Source organism: Crocuta crocuta, unplaced genomic scaffold (genome assembly GCF_008692635.1).
Source record: "Crocuta crocuta isolate KB4526 unplaced genomic scaffold, BGI_CrCroc_1.0 scaffold340, whole genome shotgun sequence".
In the NCBI taxonomy this organism is placed as follows: domain Eukaryota; kingdom Metazoa; phylum Chordata; class Mammalia; order Carnivora; family Hyaenidae; genus Crocuta; species Crocuta crocuta.
Genome location: NW_027530642.1, coordinates 3,033,744 through 3,052,925, shown reverse-complemented (window position 1 = coordinate 3,052,925; position 19,182 = coordinate 3,033,744). Strand labels below are relative to the sequence as shown.

At 55.3% G+C, this 19,182-nt stretch overlaps 1 protein-coding gene across 1 annotated transcript in view; it reads left to right on the top strand.

The window, feature by feature from the left end:
• The first annotated feature begins 2,122 nt into the window (after positions 1–2,122).
• Positions 2,123–19,182, top strand: part of NDST1 (N-deacetylase and N-sulfotransferase 1) — a 33,879-nt gene continuing 16,819 nt past the window's right edge. The window contains exons 1-6 of the mRNA XM_077769003.1: positions 2,123–2,233; positions 4,945–5,737; positions 11,870–12,364; positions 15,225–15,312; positions 16,686–16,840; positions 17,507–17,692. Coding sequence (XP_077625129.1) covers positions 5,291–5,737; positions 11,870–12,364; positions 15,225–15,312; positions 16,686–16,840; positions 17,507–17,692 — 1,371 coding nt within the window. The 5' untranslated portion in view covers positions 2,123–2,233; positions 4,945–5,290. The remainder of the gene's footprint in view (positions 2,234–4,944; positions 5,738–11,869; positions 12,365–15,224; positions 15,313–16,685; positions 16,841–17,506; positions 17,693–19,182) is intronic.

The following is a 19,182-nucleotide window of genomic DNA, read 5'->3' as shown; positions in this document are numbered from 1 at the left end:
GTGAGGCCCCAGGGCGCTCAGAGGTCACATTCATGGCTTCAGTCTTGTCTAGACTGTGAAAGCCACAGCACGTCAAAGCCAGAAGGACCCAGGGAGAGTTCCCATGTTCTTATTTGTGGCATGGTGGGGGCCGGTCACAGACACCCCGCATTTGTTTGGAGCACAACATCTGTCTGGGGAGAGCCCGCTAACAGCTTTCATAGATTCTGAAAGCGTTCTGTAACCCAGGAGGTCACAAACTTCTGACCTAGTGCACACCCCTCGTTGTCCAGTTGAGGAAACAGAGGCGAGGAGAAGGGAAGAGTCTCGCCCAGGGGCACCTAGGGAGCGAGTGGCGGGGCTGGCATGCTGATGTGGACTCCAGGCCCACATGGGTTTTGGCTTCCTCTTCCATGAGATGGAGCCCACCCCCCACCCCCACCAGTACACCGGCGTTTGGGAATCTTTCAGGGTGGGGGGGCATCTGGGGAATACCTGTGGAAGGACAGGGCCGGGGGCTGACCAGCACTGCCTGGCTGCTCTGGGGTGGCAGATGGGTTGGGGAGGCCCAGGGCATGATAAGCTTGTTTCTATGTCATCGGGAAGGAATGATGACCCATGCAGCAGACCCATGAGGCATGCCCGTCACCATTTCCCTTCGAGGTGGCCCTCGAAGTTGAGACCTCCTACTTCTTACCCTCAGTTCTGCGTCNTTTTTATTTTTGAGAGAGAGAGAGCACAAGCAGGAGAGGGGCAGAGAGAAAGGGAGACACAGAATCCTAAGCAGGCTCCAAGCTCTGACCTGTCTGAGCCGAAGTTGGACACTTAACCGACTGACCCTCCAGGTGCCCCTGAACATGCTCTTTTTATTTATTTATTTTTATTTATTATTATTTTTTAATGTTTTATTTATTTCTAGGAGAGAGAGAAAGACAGCGTGAGCAGGGGAGGGTCAGAGAGAGAGGGAGTCACAGACTGAAACAGGCTCCAGGGCCTTAACCGACTAAGCCACCCAGGCGCCCCGGACATGCTCTTTTTAAAGAGAAGTTAGGAGTCCTAACTTTTATGTGAAATCTCATGATTTTAACAAAATGATAACTAATTTCAAATTTAAGTAAAAAGCTGTGCAAGCTAAAGAAAGCATGTTTGTGTCCTGTCTTGGCCTGAGGGTACTGGCTTTTCCTGGGCCGCACGAGGGAGGGGGATGGGGCCCGCAGAAGCCTGAGGAATGGGACTTGAGAGCAGGAAAGGGGGTGGTGGATAGGGATGACTTAAGAGAGGTGATGACATTGGAACCGGGGTCTTGAAGGATGAGTAAGTGTCCCAGGGGAGAGGGGGAGGCATTCCGGCAATGGGAACTCCATTAGCAAAGGCCTAGATGCATGACCAAGATTGGTGACTGGTTGGGCGAGGCTGGAGTTTAGGAAAACTGCTGGGGATGTCATATCAGCAAGACCCAGGCAGGCCCTGGGCAGCAGGGGGAACGTTGAGGCCTCNGATCTGGTGGCTCCAAGGAGATTAAAATCCCCCCAGTTCTCCATCCCTTGAGCCACAGGGGCTCTGAGTGCAGGTGGGGGTGGAAGGTCTGGCGCCAGATCTTTGAGAGGGCTGCAGTGGGGGTCAGTGGCAGAGGCACCCCTCGCCTGCGTGCTGGTGGCCGGCAGTTGGTTTACAAAGCATCTAGCCCTCTCCCCACCCCCACCCCAGAGTATTTGGCCTCTCTGGGGACACGGGCTGGTTGGCCCCCTCTTTTTCTCCCTTTACCCTCTCCTGGGCCTGGCCTTTGCCCTGCCCTCTCTCTGGCCTCCTGGCCTCTAAGCATCTGGCCCCTGCTTACCCATCTGGCTCTAGGGAAAGGCCAGGGCCTCTGCAAATGGGGGTTTGGGATTCCGAGGACTGGCTGTCAGAGACTTGAGAGAGAGCACAGAGCTGGTCTGATCAGGCTCAGTCATATCCACACTGTGCCTGCATTCAGGAAGGGACAGGAGTGCGCGGTAAGAGCCGCTAACCCTTATTCAGGGCTGTGCGCCAGGCATGGCCTGTGTGCTTTCAGTGTGTCAACTCATTTGCTGTTCACAGCCACAAGAGCATGTCCAACTTTGCTGTTTTACAGGTACGGAGACTGGGGGCACAGAGAAGATAAGTAGCTTGCCCAAGATCACACAGCTGCTGGGCGGCTGCGCTCAGGTGTGAATGAAGCCGCCCACTTCCGGTCTGCGTGCAACCATAAGGCTCTCTTTCCGTCGGACTTCAGGTCCATGGATATGGGGTCTGGATTCCTTGAAACTGTTACAGGATTTTCCAGCAGCTATGCATATTTTTTATGGGAAAATGTCAGATTCCCACAGGTGTCTCTGATCCCTAGGTGCCTGAGTCTGTTGCTTGCATCGTTAGCACACGCGCTGAGAGTCTGTTAATGCGGTAGACTAAGGGCCAGTGACCACAGCACCCAGGCCTGCAGGGGAAGTGCAGTTGAGTGGCCGGAGTGGGCAGGTGCCCCCAGGCGTGGCAGGCAGGTGTCGGACAGCTGTCCTTCCCCACCCACTGTGCTCAGGTCCTGGCCCCAGGCCAAGAGGCTGGGCTCGCTGTGGCCCCAGGGCAAAGAGCTGCCCTTATCAGTGGGAAAAAGGAGACCGTTGCAACCTGGAAATAAACAGGACTGTTACCCCAGCCCTCCAGCCTCCGCCCAGGAAACCTGTTCCTTCTCGCCCTGCTCAGCTGGAGTTGCAAGGAGTTGCTGGAAAGCTTTGCACAGTCCCTTATCTCCAGGCTGAGGCACTTGCTTCTCCCCATTCCTACCCCTGGTCAACTGCGCTTGTTCTTCTGGTCAGTTCAGGAACCACTTCCCCCAGGAAGCCTTCCTTGATTCGCCCCCTCCCCTTCAAGGGTAGTTGTGTGTCCCTGAGTTCTCTCAAACACCTTTCCCCCACTATTACACTCACCCCCTGCATTGTTGGCACCTGTTTTCGTGGCTGCCTTCAGTTCCCTGTGGTGCTGGCACAGAGTAGGACTGGGACTGAGTTAGAGAATATCAGAGGTGGAAGAGCCCCAGAGCGCATCTGGCCCAAGCCCCTCTCTAACAGGCAGGAAGCCCAGAGAGGGGTTAGGGTGTGCTCTGGGTCACACAGCATGTCATTGGCAGAGCTGGGAGCAACAGTGGTGGCCTAGACACTTCCTCATTTCATACTCCTGCCTCTTGCTTTTGAGCACATCTTTTCTTATCTATCTATCTATCTGTCTATCTATCTATGAGAGTGTGAGAGTGGGGGAGGGGCTAGGGAGTGTGAGAAAGACTCTCAAGTAGCACGAAGCCCCACGTGGCTCCCAACCCCACAACCCTGGGATCATGACCTGAGCCTAAATCAAGAGTCCATCGCTCAACCAACTGAGCCACTGAGGCGCCCCTGAGCACATCTTTTAAAAACATTTGTTTTTCTGGGGCACCTGGGTGGCTCAGTTGATTAAGCATCTGATTTTTGGCTCAGGCCGTGATGTCACAGTTGGTGAGTTCGAGCCCTGCATCGGGCTCTGCGCTGACAGCTCAGAGCCTGGAGCTTGCTTCAGATTCTGTGTCTCCCTTTCTGTCTCTGCCCCTCCCCTGCTTGCTCTCTCTCTCTCGCTCTCTCTCTCTCTCAAAAATGAACATAAAAAAAACTAAAACAAAACCATTTCTTATTTTCACAAAACTGGTAAATGAGTATTATAGAAAATTTAGGAAACAGAAGAAAATAAAAATCATTCAGAGATAATCATTGTGATAATCATTGTTAACATTTTGGCTTTTTGTTTGTTTGTTTGTTCGGATTTAGTACCAGCTTCTGGCTTCTGCATAACAATTTTCAACAGAAATATGCCCATGCGTAGTGTCTAATAAATGTTTTCTGCCTTAACAACTTGTATGGTAATCATATTTCTATGTCAGTAACTGTCTTTTCTTCCACGTACTGTGAATGTTGTAAGTGGCTGCCTGGGCTTCTATCTAATGCTTGCTTTATAATTGCTAAGGACAATCCCCCATTGTTGGGTATTTGCTACTGTAAATAGCACTGGGATTTGTCTTCTTGTGGGGAAATCATTACACACCTCTGCAATTACAACCTCTGAGATAAGTTCCTAGAAGTGCAATTGTCCGGACTCTGGTATGCTGTGCCCCCACCCAGGGCACCGTGTAGTCTTGGGCCCGGGAAGGATTTTTTAAGACCTTCCCCTCCAAGTGCAGGTCTAAGGCTTATGTTCACTCCCTGGCTCTGTCAGCCCAGACCGTCACCCCTCCTGCCCCTGTCCTCTTCCCCATCTCTCTCCTGCTGGCTTTCAGCAGCTGTTTCCACTGTTCAAGGGAGACTGGAGGGCCGTGATAGGGGCTGCTGTTTGGGGTGAGGAAACTGGGGCCTTAGATTAGTGAGTGTGGGTTTTCATTTACTCTGCAGGGAGATTAATACAGGTGGAGGCTCTGGGCAGGGGAGGGGGCTGAGAGAGACCCAGGAACCCCAAGTCCTGGCTGCCTGATAAGGCCGCTCGGCCCATGCAGACAGAGAAATGGGCGGGGAGGCGCTGTGTGGGTGAGGACGTGGTGTTCAGCCGGGATTCAGAACCCCACCTCGGGCTCCCAGGCCTTGCGCATGTTTGTTTCAGTCTGTCCTCCCTGCCTCTGGAGTTTGCCAGCTCTAGCGTTGGACTCGTGTAATTATAACAAACACCACCCCTGTGGACACCATATGCTTGGTGTGGCTCTAGGTGATTTCTGCACATTATGCGCATTAGGCTCAAGGACCTCATCCCTGAGCCTCTGGTGAGGCAGGTACTGTTGTCAACCGTTTCACCACGAGGAAAACTGAGGCCGAGACAGCTTGTGTGAACTCCTGGAGCCAGGCTGGACAGCAGCCCCTGGGTTGGGCCCACCTAGGTCGGGGCCGTGTGTCCACACCCAGCGGACTTCTCACCTCTGGCTCTCTGTCCTCTCCACAGCGTTGGCCCTGGGGGCCCCACTGAGCGAGCGGCATGTGGCACCCCCGGGCCTGCCCTGCGTCCTCCGGCCCACTGCCCAGCCCCCCCAGGAGGCCCTGACGCCCTGGGGCCACTTCTGCTGTGCACAGGACCACGTGGGGGTTTGCCATGGTGACATAAAGGCGCGCGGAGGAAGGAAGGAGCGCGACCGGCCTGCGGACTGTGCCCCTGGCTGGGAGGAAGGGCCGGGCGCCCGGATCCTCCACTCCTGCTGCCCGCTGAGGGCCGCGCTTGCTGAGTGACTGTGAATTGGGTGGTCGGGGGACGACTGCTCTCCCCTCCTGCGTGGGGCCCGGGGGCGGCCAGGATGCCCGCCCTGGCGCGCCTCCGCAGGCTGTGTCGGCACGTGTCCCCGCAGGCTGTCCTTTTCCTACTCTTCGTCTTCTGCCTGTTCAGCGTCTTCGTGTCGGCCTACTACCTGTATGGCTGGAAGCGGGGCCTGGAGCCGGCCTCNNNGGTGCAGGCGGCCGCCCCCTCCCGCACGGACCCGCTGGTGCTGGTGTTTGTGGAGAGCCTCTACTCCCAGCTGGGCCAGGAGGTCGTGGCCATCCTGGAGTCCAGCCGCTTCAAGTACCGCACGGAGATCGCGCCGGGCAAGGGCGACATGCCCACGCTCACCGACAAGGGCCGCGGCCGCTTCGCCCTCATCATTTATGAGAACATCCTCAAGTACGTCAACCTGGACGCCTGGAACCGGGAGCTGCTGGACAAGTACTGCGTGGCCTATGGCGTGGGCATCATCGGCTTCTTCAAGGTACGTGGCCGGGGAGGGCAGCAGGGGGGGCAGCGGGGGTCGGCGGTGCCCCAGCAGGTAAGGGCTCTGGCTGAGTCTGGAGCCCGCGTCGACCCTCGATGGCTGAGTGTCTGGCATTTTTAATCTGTATAATGGGTATAATGGTAGCCCCTACCTCCCAGGATTGTCATGAAGGGCCAGTGGGTGAGTGTATGTAAAGCGCTCAGAGCACAGAGTGCCTGGTGTCTAATAAGTGCTTTTTAAGTATTAGCTTTTCTTAGGAGCACGTGGCAAGGGATTGCATGGGACCTGGCACACAGCAGGCGCTTGCCCAAAGGAAGCCCCGGGAACGCGTGTGAGCTGGGAGAGGCGAGGTCCCTTGAATGTCCTGGCAGTCCTCCTAAGAGCTGGGGTGTGTCCTCATTTTGCAGAAGGGCAAACCGAGGCTCCAGAGGCTTATGTATCTGAGGCTAAGTAGCCTGGAAGTGGGAGAGCCAGGATTTGAAGGCAGACTTAAGACAGTCTGGGCTCCGGATCCTGTGCTCTTTCCTCTTCGCTGTGGCGGGCTGTGGCGTTTACACACCTCCCGAACAGGGCCATTTTGCATTGGAGGAAAGAGGAGAAAGAAATCCCGGCGGGCAGGTGAGCCGCCCTGGGCTCTGTGGGGACACTGAGAATGACTGCTGGGATCAGAGTCCTTGCTGCATGTGCGTGGAGAAGCTGCCTGTAGGGAGGAGGAAGTTGGGGACAGCTGGATGGGGAATCTAGACGCTCTGGCCAGAGAACTCTCCCCTTCAAGATGGGCGGTAGAGACTCTAGGGAGGTGCGTGGGGACATGCATCTCTTCATTCAGCACATTTCTACAGAGCACTTACTGTGTTCCAGGCCCTTCGCTAGGCACTGGGGACACAGTGGTGATCAGAGCGTGCGGTCCTTCACTGCCGTCATGGAGCTGACATTTCAGTGCAGTGGGGTGGGGTGGGTGGCAGACAATGAACAAATACACATACCAAGTGGCAGGTGGTGACAAGTACAAGAAGGAATAAAGCTGGGAAAGGGCATGGGGTGTGAGGAGCATGGGCACTTGACGCCCTTTCTGACGGAATGGCCAGGAAGTTTGTCCTTGACAAAGCACTGGAAGGAAGTGAGGCAAGGAGCCACAGAGCTGTCTGTGCAGAGGGCCTTTTTGACAGAGGAGACAGGTCTTGAGGGCCTTCCCAACAGAAGTGGCAGGTCCTGAAGCAGGCTCTTGCTTGGTGGAAGCTGGGAGAGGAGGAGGAGTGGGTCAGAAACGGCCCATATCCGCTGACGGTGGCCTATATGTCCGTGTGCACTGGGCCCTGTGCTCGGGGTAGGGAGGAGCCTGACCCAGGGGAGGGGTCCTCCTGGCATGGCCTTTCATGCATTAATGCAGCAGGCTGCTCTGCCACTCAAAAAGGTTTTGTGGGCCAAGAAATTGAAGGCCCTTAGAAGTCCTGCAGTAGAGCAACCTGGTGAGGTTTGTTCCCCAGCTGGCTTGATCACAAAGCCCTTTATTTCAAAGAGCAGCCTCTAGGAAACGCTGGCCTGCTTTCTGGTTTTACAGTGGCGTAACCTCAGACTCCCTTCATTGTCTGCTCCGCCCCCCCCTCCCCCGACTCTTCCATTCCCTGCCATGAACTTCATTAAGTTTGATTCAGAGCCCCAGGGCTGGAAAACGTCTCAATGGCCGACATTTATTGAGTGCTGACCCAGAACCATGCACCATCCATGGGCTCTCTGTGAATGAACTCAAAGAACACCCATCAACTGTCCTCTGAAGCAGGTGGCTATCATCCTGATTTAAGAGAAGAGAAAACTGAGGCAAAGAGGGGCGAAGAAATGTGACTAATCATCTCTCTAATGAGTCCAGATCGAGGATTTGAACCCAGGCAGCCCGGTTGGAGAGACTGTAGTCTTAACCACTGTGTGAGGAGTCCAGGACCTCAAATGGCATTTATGTAGCAGAAATCACGTCAGCGCACAGAGCTCCCGTCGTCTCTGGGGACCAGGCAGGGGGCTCAGTTGTGCCAGCGCTCGGGTTCTATCTCGCCCCAGTTCTTCTTCACAGAAGGTGCACATGAGGCCTGGGGAGCGGGGACACGCGCCCAGTCCTACTGCGGGGTCACTGGAAAGTCCAGTCTCCGCGTTCTTCCTACCATATTGTGCAAGAACGACCCCTCCTTGGTCTGAAGTGGAGGCCTAGAACTTTCTGCTCAAATGGAGCCCTCTGGTGGCCAAGCTCCGTCTTTTGGCTCTTTCCACGAGGCCCCCCGCAGTGCTGTGCACCCGGCTCGCAGACCCAGAGGGTTCGTGGACACCAGCCGTCTGGAGACTCTTCCTTTCCAGTTCCCACTGGTGCTGGGTTCCCAGGGCAGGGCAAGAGCAGGAACTGGAAAGTCCAGACCCTGGTTCAAACCTTTCTGTCATTTCCAAGCAGAGCGACCTCAGGCAGGATATTCAGCCCATCTGTAAAGGGGGGCCCGTCACAGCCCCTGCCTCACTGGGCCATGTCGATGACGACAGTAGGTCGCACCCTCTGCCACCCAGTAAATGGCAGCTGCCACGCTTTGTCATCTCCTTGTCATCCACCAGCTCCGTTTGCTGTGGTGGTCGCCTTTGTCCGCCTTGTGGCTCTGACTTGCGCCCCGAGCAGGTCCTTGAGGTTGGGAGCCCTGGTTCCTGCCGCTGCCACTGTGTGTCTCCACCTCGGGGTTCCAGGGTCCCTGGGGCTGAGCACATCCCAGCAGAGGAGTGATAAGGCTACCCAGCCTCTCTCGTTGCGTCCTTATGAGCCGCACACTGAACTCATTGCTTTGCAAGCCTTACCGCGTGTAATTCTCACAACCGCCCTGTGAAGCCGGCACTTTGTTTTCACGTAAGAAACTGGGGCTCAGCAAGTGAAATGGCTGTCTGGAGTAACGTAGCTGAGTCAGTCAGGGCCAGGATTTGAAAGCCACACTCAGGCCTCCCTACCCAGCCACAGGTGAGTCTATCCGAGCAAACGGATGGACAGATGTGGGGACCTGAGATGCACAAAGCGGTGCGTCCCAAAGTTATCCAGCTATTACCATCCGAGTCTGTGTTAGGCCTCCCAAGTCCCAGGGCAGGGCCCTTCATCCCTCTACCTGATGACTCCCCAGGGAGATTTGGTGACTCCTGAGTGGTCCCCAGTGCACGCGAGCAGGGGGGTACCCTCCTGTGGTGGGCTGAAGCCTGCAGTATGGGTCAGCCTCAGTGATGCTGAGGCTTACTCTCCATTCTTTTGTTGCCCACTGGGGTGGATGATCAGCAGCTTGGCTCTCTCTCTTCCTCGATGTCTCCCAGCTGGGCAGCTGGCCGAGCTGCCCAGCGCCTGGCAGTCAGCTCAGGAACGGGGCTTTGAAATGGGATCTCCCAGTGCCTGTGGTCCAGTGTGGCCTCCCAGGCGACAGCAGGTGACAGACAGGGCCTGAAATGTCAGTAGGCCCCACTGCCTTTGCCCCCACAAGGCCCAAGTAGCTGGCCAGTGCTGGCTTAGGGATCCTGTGGACCTGGGGCTGGGCGGAGTGGCCTGTCAGGGTGGGACTCTGCGCTGGGTCTCAACACTCCAGGTTGGCTCAGGACAGGGTGGGGTGTGGGCAAGCACTCCTGGTATGTGGAGAATTGAATGCACAATTACAAGGCCAGAGCCCTGCAGAGCCTTTGTGGGAATTAGAAAAAAAGCTTTTCTGCATGGCGGATATTAGCAAAAGACACCCTCGGGGGAGAGGCAGCTCCACCTGGGACACACGCTTGCTTGCTCGGGGTCCTCAGCTGAATGTCCTTGTGCAGTGCTCCCTGGCCAGCACTCCTGGGTGGTCCTCTGTACCGCCCTACCTTTCCCTGTCACCTCATTTGGTGCCCTTCGCTGTGCCCCACCCCGCTCATTCTCCACACAGCAGCCAGATGGGTCTTTTTAAAATGCAGATTGGAACCTGTCATCCCTCTGTTCCAAACCCTTTGATAGAGTCTTTGATGGCCTCCACGGCCACTTCAAGCCTCCAGGGTCCTCAGATCTCGCCCCAGGTGACCTTCCTGTCTCTTTTCCTCCTCTCCCTCTTGATCACTCTGCTGGCCTCTTGCTATTCCTTGAGTCCTCGCCTTCCTCAGGGCCTTTGCACTTGCTGTTCTTTGAATGTAACCCCAGCTTTCCCACTGGTTGATACTTACTCATTCTTTAAATCTCAGTTCAAAAGTCCCTTCTCTGGGAAGTCTTCCTCGAGCCAGCTGACTATGGCCAGTTATTGTCTCTTCCAGAACCATGAACTTCTTCTGGGTACCATGTGCCACACTGAAGTTTTATACTTATTTCTGCGATTTTGATTGCTGTCTCTCTTCCCTGCTTGACTTTAAGGTTCATGAGGGCAGGAGCCACATCTGTTTTTCCTTACTGTATCCCTGGCACATAACATAGTACCTGGCACAGTGAATAGTTATGGAACAAACAAATGAAATCCATACTGAAAACCTGTCCTGTTCCAGGCACTCGGGATGTGTCTGTTCCTTTTTATTCTATTTATTTTATTTTATTTAGTTAGTTAGGTTATTTAGTTAATTAGTTATAAAAGTTTATCTTCAGAGAGACAGAGAGTGGAGCAGCAAGGGGCAGAGAAAGAGGGAGAATCTCAAACAGGCTCCACGCCGTCAGCCCAGAGCCTATGGGCCTCGAACTCACAAACCGCGAGATCAAGACCTGAGCCAAAATCAAGAGTTGGAGACCTAACCACCTGAGCCACCCAGGCACCCCTCCTTTCTATTCTTTTTAAAAATCCAGTTAACTCATAAAACATGTGTTTGCTCCCACTGGGTGTCAAGCCTGTTTGGGGCACCAGGGCTCCAAAGGTGGAAATGATACAGCTCCTGCCTTTGAGAGGGCAGACTGGTGGGACAGAGACCCTGAACAGACAACGCAGCAGCTGAGGTGAATGTGCTGCCGGTGAGGCTCCAGCCTGGTCCCAGGGAGGCCAGTGTAAAGAAGAGGGCATTTGCATTGGGTTTTGAGGGATGAACAGGAGTTTGTTGGGTCAAGAATAGAGAATTGAATTGGCACAGGGACAAGGACGAATTGTACCATATCCAGAAGCGGGTGGCTGGGAAGGGGAGGGATGGCACGTGAGTCTTGGGAAGGGCGGGGGGTGCCATGGGCACTGTCTGCAGACCTTAGGCAGCCGGGCAGCGCCAGGTCCTGGGAGAAGAAGGGAGGCCAGAAGCTGGACTCCTGTGGTGGGGGGCTCGGGTGCTAGGTACATGGAGGATTGGGAATGCCATGGGGCAGACCGTCTGCTCCTGCACCCCCAGCAGACACCTCCTCTTTGACCTCATCAGCATTGGCACCCACCTAAGATTTATTTTTCCTGAGTAGAGGACTCTGTGACAAAAGCCAGTGTGGAAACCCCAGGCAGAGGAGCCTGGTGGCCAGTGCTGTAAGGGCTGCAGGGCAGCCCCTCCGGCTGGGTCATTGTGCCTCCTCCTGCCCCTGTGTGACTGAGGGCAGCCTCCCCTCAGAACCTCAGTTTCCCCACCCATGAAGTGGGATAATAAAGCCTCCTGAGGCTGGTACGAGGACTGACTGAGCACTCGGTGATGCTGCGGGCCCCGTCCTGAGCACTTCACCAGAATCGCCCCCTACCTCACCATGGGGTGTTCGCCATTGTCAGCCACATTTTACAGCAGACGACACGGAGGCCCAGAGGTTACATGACTTGCCCAAGGCCAGGCAGTCTGCTGGCAGAGTCTGGGCTCGCACCTGCTGGACTTTTCTCTGTGTGATTTTGGGCAAGTTACGTAGACTCTCTGGACCTTAGTTTCCCCGTCTGTAAGATGGGAACGCCTCCCTCATGGGGTCACTGTGAGGATTAACGGCGTCACTGCATGCCAAGCACATGAACTGGGTTCCTGGCTTTGGTAAGCACGTCATGCGTGTTAGCCAGTATATTATTGTGATGGGTGGGGCCGGGTTTGCACAGCTCGGTTAGCACCAGGCCTCCACAAATGTTGGACAAATGTTAGACAATGCTGTTGACACTACTGTTATCAGTCCCCACCTGAGACCCTGTGGTCCCTCAGGGGCTCCGGATCTGATGACTCTGCCCCTCCCCCCCACTCTGCCCACAGGCCAACGAGAACAGCCTGCTGAGCGCCCAGCTCAAAGGCTTCCCCCTGTTCCTGCACTCAAACCTGGGCCTGAAGGACTGCAGCATCAACCCCAAGTCCCCGCTGCTCTACGTGACGCGGCCCAGCGAGGTGGAGAAGGGCGTGCTGCCCGGCGAGGACTGGACCGTGTTCCAGTCCAACCACTCCACCTACGAGCCCGTGCTGCTGGCCAAGACGCGCTCCTCCGAGTCCATCCCGCACCTGGGCGCGGATGCCGGGCTGCACGCCGCGCTGCACGCCACCGTGGTCCAGGACCTGGGCCTTCATGACGGCATCCAGCGCGTGCTGTTTGGCAACAACCTCAACTTCTGGCTGCACAAGCTCGTCTTTGTCGATGCCGTGGCCTTCCTCACCGGCAAGCGCCTCTCGCTGCCTCTGGACCGCTACATCCTGGTGGACATCGATGACATCTTTGTGGGCAAGGAGGGCACACGCATGAAGGTGGAGGACGTGAAGGTAGGGCGGGGGGTGCCGGGCACGTAAGGGCAGGGCCTCGCCACCTTCGGACCTTGGGGTACCCCAGCGTGACATTGCCGGCTGCATCTCCCAGTGCTGCCGATCCCTCTCCTGGGCCGGCTGATTTTATTAATTGCTTTGCCAGACGAAAGCGGCCCTGAAAGTTATATTGAAGGGTCAGGTATAGAGGGATTTTGCGTCTGGCGTGTGGAGCTCAGAAACATACCTATAGGGGGCGAGGCCCAGTGACTGTGAAGCACAGGGCTGGGCGCTGGGCAGTGTTGCCTCTCTGCCTTTGAATCCAGACCTGATTTTTCACTCAGAAATGTTGATGTCAGTACCAGGGCCTCCGCAAAACTTCTCAAACGAGAATTAGAGCTGGAATCATACATACGGCGTCGTTTAACGGAGGGCTATAGAAAGAGTGGAATGCATATGTTTATTCCTAAAAGTGTTTACCAAACAAAAGCGTATGTAAAAGCATTTTTGCAAACCATGAAATTTGACTCACATGCATCACTGCTGAAGAGAAGCCTCCAGATCAGGATCATTAAGGAAGCTTTAAAACGTAGTTTTCATCCACTGTGTTTTACTCAGAGTTCTTTGCAAAGGAAACGATCGCTAGTGTAAATGGGGAAATCAGTGCCGGTTGTCAGAGGGCAAGCACAACAGTAGAGCCAAGGAAAACAAAGCCCGGGGATTAAATCCTACCCAGATACTGCTGCCTGCTGACGCAGGGCCCTCCCTTACGAGATTAGCACCAACCCTAGGCTTCCCTTTGATGTTAGGATCGCCAAGGACGCTTTCCTCCTACGTGAGTCCGAGAGTCCACGAGTGGGCGCTGCGTTCCCTGGCATCCCGCAGCCATTGCTGGGGTTGGCCCTGGGGCCTGGGGGGGGCGGGGGGGCTGTGGGAGCACTGGTCTTCCTGCCTGGGTCAGGGGCGAACACTCTCCTCTTCCTTATACCCCCAGAGGAGAACACAGCGAATGGTGTTGGGAGGCAGGCACTGTCTGTGGAGTCAAGACCAATTTGACCCTACATTGACTGGCACACCTGTGCGGTCCCTTCTGGTGTCTGAGCCTCAGTGGAGAACTGACAGGAGGGGCGGATGGGAGGTTGTCAGGCTGTTTCCTGGCACCCCCAGGGGGTTCACAGAGGGGCATGTGCAGACAGGCCAGGCTCTCGAAGCCCTCCTGGCTCCCATCTCGCGGGACCGGGCTGTCTTTGATCTGCTTTACGCACTGTGTCTGCTCCTGAGATATCACTTCCTCAAGGGCGGTCCTGTTGAAAGAAAGTGTTAAAGATGATTCCTGTTGAGCCTTCCAGCTCTGAGGCTTCATGCGATGCCATAGCCCACTTCCAACAAAGTAGACTGTGTGGTCTTCCACTCCCTCCACTGCAACCGCAGTCTCGGCTGCCTGTCTGGGAGGGTCCTTGGCACTGGTTCACAGCTGATCCCACGAGGAAACCAGGCTACCGGGGCTCACTGTGCCCCCCATCAGCCCTGAGTTGCCCTCTTTGGTTCTTATTTTCCCCGTTTTTGCAGTGAGGTGGGATGATAACAGTTTGGAGCTATTTCTGTCGAAGAATACTAAGAGAGACACCCTCTTCCGCACGCTCTGCTCCGTGCAGATGGCAAAGTGCTTCTCCAGCCAGGGTCCCCTTTGCCTTAAACATCCTTGTGCGTCTGAAAGGGCAGAGGTTTTCTCCCTCCCCCCCGTCCCTGTATCCCAAGCACAGGCCACAACTAAGCCTTTCTTTTAGGGACATGAATGTCGCCTCATTAGCTGGTACACTACTGGCTGTACAGTGCAATTTAAATAATGCCAACAGCAGCTGCTTATTCAGGGTTTGGCAAACACCAGGCTCTGTGCTTCACTCTTTCTGTGTACTGCCTCATCTGATCCCATAGTAGCCCTGTGAGGTGGGTATTGTTGGAAGTCCCATTTTGCGGAGGAGGGCACTAAGGCTCAGAGAGGTGAAGTCACTTGCCCAAGGCCACACAGCTCGAGCATGCACATCTGTCAGGTAGTATTTGGTCTTGGAGATTGCTGGAGGTGGCGGCCCCAGAAGGGCCATGACTTCCAGTTTGCGAAGTACCCTGACAGCAGGGTCTTGTGGGTTTCGTAGCGGCCTCATGCACTGTGCAGGGTGGGGACGTTTGGAGTCCCGACTACAGAGTACAAGCATATGTTTGGTCCACAGCGTCAGCGTCCCTTCATTGGCTTGCCAAGCGTGGGATGTGCCATTGCATGGGGACACTGCATTGCTGGGTACACAGCACATCTTTTGAAAAGTCACAATCCTGTGACATCAGCCTTGCACTTACTGAGAGAGATCCTCCACATTTGACAGACACAGAGAGGAGGCTCACGGTGGCAGTGACCATGGACATGGCGACGTCACCACTTACATTACTTACCAAAATGTCTGGCAGTTTTATATGCAGTACCTCATTTAATCATCCCAAGAGCCCCATCAGGGAGATACTATTATCTCCATTTCACAGTTGGGGAAACTGAGGCCTGGAGTGGTCACAAAGCTTTCTCAAGGACACAGAGCAGAGCCAGGCTAGAGTCAGGTCTTCCTTTGCCAGAGGCCTAGTGGAGGTGGTGGCACAGGGCTGGCTCTGTGGCTGTGGGACCCCACACTCAGAAGGGGCCTGTTCAAGGTCAATGCTCTGCAGGTGCCTTCTGGACATTTTAAGTAATTTTGGAGCAAGAATCCCACATTTTCATTTTTTGCCAGGCCCTACAAACTGCAGCTGGTCCTGCAGGATCTTTCTGAGCCGTCAGTGGGAAGAACAGGGAGCTCCTGGCTTCCCCCTCACACGCTCCTTCCTCCCCCACCTATCCTAGGCCCTGTTTGATACGCAGAATGAACTACGCACGCATATCCCAAACTTCACCTTCAACCTGGGCTACTCAGGGAAATTCTTCCACACAGGTAAGTGGGCCTGGCTCTGCTCCCACGAGCAACCTCCAGGGGCCCTCAGCATCTATGTCCTTGAGTGCAGCTGGTGGGCTGACCCCTGTGGCCTCCGCCTGATCCAACAGCCCACAGAGCAGTCACAGCCCCAGGTAGAAGGCATTTGGGGACAGCAGTAATACGATAGCCCCCACTCAGGCCTCCCTGCCCTTCAGGCTCCGCTGTCTTTTGGGGATATCTTCTCCCTCTTCTCTCCCCCTTACCTCCGTCTTTTAAAATTATTTGTCCTTTGTCTGCTTTAAAAAGTAATTGGTTGAATTTTAAGAACATCACAGAAATATGTAGTATACAAAGTAAGAACGTCCTATAGTTGTTCCCACCCCAGAGATGGCTGTTGCCTTTTTATTTTCAAGTCTTTTTAATTTATTATTGAGACAGAGAGAAACAGAGCATGAGTAGGGGAGGGGTAGAGAGAGACAGAGACAACAGGCTCCAGGCTCTGAGCTGTCAGCACAGAGCCCGATGCGGGGGCTCGAACCCACAAACCGCGTGATCATGACCTGAGTGAGCCGAAGTCAGACGCTTAACTGACTGAGCCACCCAGGCACCCTGTTTTTATTTTCAAGTCTTAAGGGTTGAGGTTGAAGGTGTAGGTTGCCTGATTCATGCCTTCCCTCTTCTCCTGGGTTTCCCCCAGGTCCTCAAATGCTGACCTTCTGGGCTGGGCAAGAGGGAAAGACCCCCGAGCAGTCCTCCGCAGTACATATTTCCCCTAACGATATCCTGCTTGGGCCACAGTGTGGACAGCCTCTCTTGAATTCTAGGAAAAACCGTAAAACCACACAGTTCTGAGGGGAAAGTGTTCAGCAGGGTCCTAAAACCAAATAAGAGCAATACTGGGTTGTCTGCGTGCATTTTTCATATTCTCAGCCTCCAGCATATCAGAAGGAGTTGTGGCAACATGCACGAGACAGGATTAGACATCCTGTGCGTGTTTAAAGAGCTTCTCCGATCATTAAGTGAAAGACAAATGCCAGATGGCCCAATAGGAAGACAGGAACAGGATCAGAGCAGGCATGTCAGAGCTAGGAGAAACCACTGTGATCACTGCCTCTGAACCACGGGTTGCAACCCCGGGGCCCGAGGGCCCAGAGAGGAGACAGACTCACCGAAGTGAAGTCACGCATTGAGTGAAATCTACACTCTACGCTAGAATGCAGGGCCCCGGGGTGGGGCTCTGTCTGTCTGCTCCCATGCTGTAGCTCAGGCACCTCTCCCAGGCAGCGCTCTCGGGTGGGCTGGGGCTGGGTACTCCCTCCCCCCGGCAGCAGCTCAGGCGGGAGAGCCTCATGGTGGGGGGCTGGGCCGAGCTGCCCGTGCTCTGGTGGCAGGTACTGACGCTGAGGACGCGGGGGATGACCTGCTGCTGTCGTACGTGAAGGAGTTCTGGTGGTTTCCCCACATGTGGAGCCACATGCAGCCCCACCTTTTCCACAACCAGTCGGTGTTGGCCGAGCAGATGGCCCTGAACAAGAAGTTCGCTGTCGTGAGTAAGATTCCCTACGGGGCGGAGCTGGTCGGGCCAGGGGCCGGGCTGGGGGTCCGGACTGCCGGCCTCTAACGGCTTTGGCAGTTCCGTCTGATAGCATTTTATGAACCACTGTCTCTGAAGCCTCGCAGAGGCCCCGAGAGGTAGTTCTCGATATTCTCACTTTTCGATAAGAAACCGATGCTCAGGGAGACCACACCAGCTAGGACGAGGCCCAGTCAGGACTTAAATCCAGGCCTGCTTGTTTCCTGAGCCCAAGCTCTTCTCTTCAGGCCAGAGTGGAAGGCTCAGGAAAGCTGCGGCTGGTGCTCAGGGAAGAGGGAATGAGGCCCAGGTACGGGCTCAGCCTGGGCCCACCAGCCAATCCAAGGCCACGACCCGCAGGAAAAGTGACTGTGCTTGCTCCTCACTCCTGGGAGCTAGAGTGTAAGAACTCTGGGCTGACAGTTAAGAGCCCCAGCTTGGTCAGTCCCTCACTCCAAGACTCCGGGCATATCCCTTTCCCTCCCTGGGCCTCAGCGTTCCCATTTGTACCTCAAGGGCTTGGGCCCACTGCCCTGCCGTTCTAGCCTCTGATCGCTCTCTCCTGGTCTACAAAGGAGAAGTAAGGCCCAGTGGGGAAGGAACTCCATGCTCACCCAGCCTTTGCCCTCCTCCCCCCAGGAGCACGGCATTCCCACAGACATGGGCTATGCCGTGGCGCCCCACCACTCGGGCGTGTACCCTGTGCATGTGCAGCTGTACGAGGCCTGGAAGCAGGTGTGGAGCATCCGCGTGACCAGCACAGAGGAGTACCCCCACCTGAAGCCAGCCCGCTACCGCCGCGGCTTTATCCACAACGGCATCATGGTGAGTGGGTCCCCGGCGGCCGTGAGGCCGGTGCACACGCATCGTCTGGGGAAGCACGGCTTCAGCGGGCTGGCCGCGGGTTTCAGGCCGGTCCCCCCAGGGACGGTGGCCTGTCAATCCGGCCTGTCAGGAGCTCCTTCGTAGCTTTTGTGATAGGGGATCAGGGGATGAACATTTGTGAAAGGGATCTCTGGTAAGGACTGGGAACAGGCCTCAGCCTCATTCATTTGCTCATTTAAACATTTCTCACGAGCTTCTACTTTGTCTCTGTCCCTCTTCTAGGCACTGGGGATACAGAAGTGTACAAAATCAACTAAAGTCCCTGCTCTTATAGACCTGACATTCTAGTGGCAGGAGATAGACAGTGTGCTCATAAATGTGTAACACAAGTAGTGTACGGTAAGATGGTGGTGGGGCCATGGAGAAGAGTCAAGCAGGGAAGAGAGACAGGGAGTGCCAGACAAGAGGAGAAGCTGACCGAACTAAAGTGAGTAGGGAGGGCCCTCCTAGGAGTGAGCCATGCTGCTATATGAGGAAGAGCATTCAGGACAGAGAAAGCATGTGCAAAGGCCCTGGGGTGGCTTGTGCTGGAGGGGAGCAAGTGAGGGGGAGATAAGGTCGGAGAGGTCATGGGCCCGATTATGTAGGGCCACATAAGGCCATTGGATGGACATTAGCTTTTTCCTGAGATGGGAAGGTTTGCATGGAGCGCTGTTATGACCAGACTCCTATTTTAAAAAGATTTCCATTGTTCTGGCTCCTGTGAGTCGTGGAGACTTCCGGGGACAAAGCGGGAAGCAGGGAGACAGTTGGGAGGCCACTGCGGTCTTCCAGATGAGCTAGTGGTGGCTGGGGCCAGGGTGCAAAGTTGGGATGCAGTCAGATTCTGGACTCATTTGGAAGGTCAGAGCCAACAAGATCTGCTAATGAGCTGGATGTGAGGTGTGGGAGGGAGATATGAGTCAAGGATGACTCCAGGGTTTTTGGCCTGAGACACTAGAAGAATGAGTTGTCAACAGTCCAAATGAGGCATATGTGGGAAGGCTGGACTCATGCTTTCATCTGTCCATCCGTTTATCCGTCCGTCCATCCATGCACTGACCTCTGGATTTTTCTCTGGGGATGAGGTGGTAACCAGACTATCCTGGAGTCCAGTTTTATGAGAGGAGACAGAGAATCAGCAGTTAAACCAGTGCGTGGCTGAGAGCACTGCCAGGCAGGTTCTGATGCTGTTGAGGGGGTTGCAGGTGTGACTGGGAGGGGTGCTTGGCAGGTCAGGGACCCTCGCCAGACAGACCTTCTCCCTTGCCTGTCTCTGTTACTTTGGGATCTGCTCATTTTGTTAAGTACATAAAAGGCACGGGCCCGTGGTCTTTGTGGGGAGAAGACCCCCAAGGGCGTGGGCTGAGTGGCTGCACAAGAGGCTGCCTTTTCTGAGGGGACACCTGGCCGTTCTCCCGAGGAAGGGTCCCGGGCCCCCATCTGTGCCC